Genomic DNA, 3,864 nt, shown 5'->3' with positions numbered 1-3,864 from the left:
CCTTACCCCTCCTACCAGTGAGTCCCTATGGCCACTTGGACAATGTGAATGCAATTGGAAAAACCGGTTTTGGTGGAGAGTAGTTAGTAGATCTGCTTAGAAGTGGACTTTTCCTAGAACTACGTTCCTGTAACTACTTGGTCGGAAAGCGCTAATAAACTATACATGTCTGGCCCTTGATGGGATTCTCTTTTTCCAGTGTGGCTCTTAGAGAAATTGAGTTTGACAAGATATTAAGATCAATTTCCAAAAGATGATGTTTTTTTATTCCTCTTTTTAGTCAACTTTAGCGTGGGTGTGTAAACTTATGCTGAGCCACTGTATGTGGCTCCTGTAAGATTCGGGGTCCCCCCCCTCGGTCACTGGATCGTTGGCGCGAACCGTTTCTCCGCGGCGTGCACGGTGACGTGGCGCCGCAGGTGGCTGCCCGAGATGAACGTTTTCCCGCAGAAGGAACACCTGAACTGTTTGCAGTCCGTGTGGACGGTCATGTGCACCTTCAGCGAGCCCGACTGGGCGAAGCGCTTGCCGCAGTGCACGCAGCCGTAGCGCTTCTCGCCGGTGTGGACGCTCTGGTGGCGCTTCAGGTTGCTGGAGTCGGAGAAGCGCTTGCCGCAGAGCGCGCAGACAAACGGCTTCTCGCCCGTGTGGACCCTCATGTGGGTCTTCAGGTTCTTCAGGCACGCCAGACTTTTCCCGCAGAAGTTACAGACAAACGACTTCCCGCCGCCGCTGCCGTCCTCCCCCCTGCTGTGACCGACGCCGTCCCGAGGTCGCCATTTGTCCCTTCTGAGGAACGCGTCGGGTCTTCCTGTTGTCTCTTTCCTCGCGGGAAGCTGCAGCCCGTCTGCAGGTGCCGGTGGCGCCCTCTGCTGGCTGTTGTGGAGACCTGCAGCCTGCTGCTCAATCACAAAATCAATCAAGTTTTATTCATAAAGCCCCTTTCAGAGTGCTGCTCAGGCCTGGAACAGTTACAACATAACTGTCTAATCCCAATTAGTTTTTAATAGGGGATGCACCAAACCCAGATTTTTGGGGTTCGGCCGAATACTAGGGGTGGGAATCACCAGAGGCCTCACGATACGATATCATCACGATACGATATTCTTGCGATTTTAAACATATTGCAATATTCTGCGATATATTGCAATGTATTACCTTTTTTCCAACTTTCAAATGATGTCAACATCTGTTTTATCTAAAAAGATACATTTCTCTGTTTGTTCCATTTTATTGCTGCAAAATGGGATTGTCAAGCAGACAGACTGACCAACACATATATCATAAAAGATCCATACTTGGCGTCTGTGTATCCATACAGTATTGCCACGAAAAATATCGTGATTTTTTTCCTCCACTCCTACCGAATACCGAAGCCACTGGTTAAGATTCTGCCGAATCCGAAACTAAATACAGAATCCTATCTATCATTTTCCCAATTGCTGAATGAATGGCTTTGGCTCGTGGGTGATCTGAGGCCCACTGTTTGTTCGGTGTAGGGCAGAGCTGGTAATGGTCGTCTGGTTAACACCAGTTTTTAGCTGTGACTGTCCTTCCTTTGCCGTACCTGAAGTTGCTGCATTTTGGCTGCTGTCTGTAGATTCCTTCATGCACAACTCGTATTCTTTCAGATGTTTCATACCAGATGTTGTAACAGCGGTGATGTTGTGTATAGTTTAGGGTCCTCGCCACCACGAGACAAATCGGCATTGTATATTGAACATGTAGCTGGACTTTTTGACTGAAAGTACTGCCAAACTACACTTTTTCTGGTCACCAGTTCCATTTCCACTTTATCACAGCCTACTGCATTGAACGCTCCACCTACGTAAACACCTTCCCGTAATCAACGGCGCCGTCATTACGTCGACCAGCGTAGCGCAAGCGTAGGGTTCGGTGGGAAAAAATTCTACGGTTCTGCAGAAACTGAATCCCGTCAAAAAGCCCAATATTCAGCCGAATCCTGGATTCGGTGCATCCTTGGTAAAGATAAATCTGGAGCTGCAGACGGACTCACCTCACTGACGGGGAAAGGGAAGCTGCTGCCGCTTAAATCAGTCGCAGCGGAAGCACTTGCGCCGCCGTTCAACGCGTACGAGCAGCCGGGATCCTCCCTCAAAGGATTCTGGGTAGCGAGGGAGTCGTGCTGGAGCTGCGGCTCGTACATCAGACAGTCATAAGCGCTGGTTTCTGACTTCTGGCTGGAGTTCAGGGTTTCTTGGACGTCCCCGCTCACCCATGGCTGAGACGGAGCGCCGGCTTCCTCTGCTACTTCCTGTTTGGTCGGCGGGGGCGGGGCTTCTGTCTCGGCCGTCTGTCCATCAACAACGCAACAAAAGTCTTCTGGAGAGAAAGGAAAAAGCAGAATATCACACCTTTTTCTATCATACTTCTACAAAAAAACAGTAAAAGATAATACTTTTATTTTGAAAGGATCAGATCACTGCCTCCAACTTTTACAGTATCGGCTACTTAGACTTTCAAAATAAAATGCGTTAACCCTGTTGTCCTCGGGTCAAATCTTTTTTTCATTTTAAAAAAGTTTCTATATCAGAAATTTGGGTTTCTTTCAACCAAATGTTAAAACAAAATAACGCGGATGGTTCCCTACAACGCTCTTCTCAAGTTAAATAAATTATCAGTTCACTATTTTCATTGAATTTGGGTGTTTTAGTCAGTTTTATAGCATGCAAAGAAAAATTTATAATAGAACGTTGAAAAACGTAGGAAAGAAAGTGACAAAAGCATGGGAAAAAGTGACAATAACATCAGAAAAAGTGACAATAACTTGGAAAAAAGTGACAATAACATGGGAAAAGCTTAAAAAAATGTCAAAAGCGCAGAAAAATATTGACAGAAACTTCGAAAAAAGTGACAAAAGTGTCTCAAAAGACGACCAAAACGTTGGAATTGTTTTTACATTTTGACCCAGGAAAAACAAAAAAGGTGCGAGCCAAATACGATCCCATCAAACTCCCGCGAATGGGGCGAAATATTTAATTTCACCCTTCAGTCATCCAGGCCACAGTTATCCAAAGGAAGTTTGATCTCAAACAAACTCACAACTTTGAGCTAAATTTCGAGTAAAACTGCCCTCTTCCCCAGGATACAATTAACCTAAAAGGGTTTTTATCTACATAAAGAAATGCATTTTCATTTTGCTGGCAGGCAACCCAATTACGTAATGTTTAATTTGGCGTTATAGCCCAGATGTGACCCCTAAACTACTGCTAAAAGGGTACTCACTGTCCTGCTCAGGCTGGGACCAGGACTCGTGGTCGTCCTCCACTTTGATCACGGCGATGGTCAGCGTGGCCGACTCCCCCGCCGCTGCTGCACGCTGAAGGTTAGAGCAGAGAGAGTTAGTTACAGGCTTCTGTGTGAGGTTACGTCCACGCTGCTACGTTTTCACTTTTAAACGCCGTTATTTGAGACCATAACAGCTGTGAAAAGCCCCCTTAGTTGAAACTACAGAACATATTTTGGAGAAAGACCAACAGTGAAAAGTAAGAGCGACAGGTGGAACTGTTACTGACTCTGTCTGTAACGGACAGACAGACAGACATGTTACTGAGAGGTCTGTAACAGACAGACAGACAGACATGTTACTGACAGGTCTGTAACAGACAGACAGACAGACATGTTACTGACAGGTCTGTAACAGACAGAAAGACATGTTACTACTGAAAGGTATGTAAGAGACAGACAGACAGGCAGACATGTTACTGACAGGTATGTAAGAGACAGACAGGCAGGCAGGCAGACAGACATGTTACTGAAAGGTATGTGACAGACAGACAGACAGAAGGACATGTTACTGAAAGGTATGTAAGAGACAGACAGACAGACAGGCAGGCAGGCAGA

General features: G+C 46.2%; 1 protein-coding gene across 1 annotated transcript in view; it reads right to left on the bottom strand.

Moving 5' to 3' along the window:
- Positions 1-247: 247 nt before the first annotated feature.
- LOC116045172 (zinc finger protein 316-like) overlaps positions 248-3,864 on the bottom strand; it is a 16,347-nt gene continuing 12,730 nt past the window's right edge. The window contains exons 7-9 of the mRNA XM_031292694.2: positions 3,247-3,340; positions 2,018-2,343; positions 248-899 (exon numbers count right to left, since the gene is read on the bottom strand). Of these exons, the coding sequence (XP_031148554.2) occupies positions 360-899; positions 2,018-2,343; positions 3,247-3,340 (960 nt within the window). The 3' untranslated portion in view covers positions 248-359. The remainder of the gene's footprint in view (positions 900-2,017; positions 2,344-3,246; positions 3,341-3,864) is intronic.

The sequence above is a fragment of the Sander lucioperca genome, chromosome 9, assembly GCF_008315115.2.
Source record: "Sander lucioperca isolate FBNREF2018 chromosome 9, SLUC_FBN_1.2, whole genome shotgun sequence".
NCBI classification, from domain to species: domain Eukaryota; kingdom Metazoa; phylum Chordata; class Actinopteri; order Perciformes; family Percidae; genus Sander; species Sander lucioperca.
The sequence above is the reverse complement of the archived record's forward strand: the minus strand, read 5'-3'. Positions and strand labels throughout refer to the sequence as shown.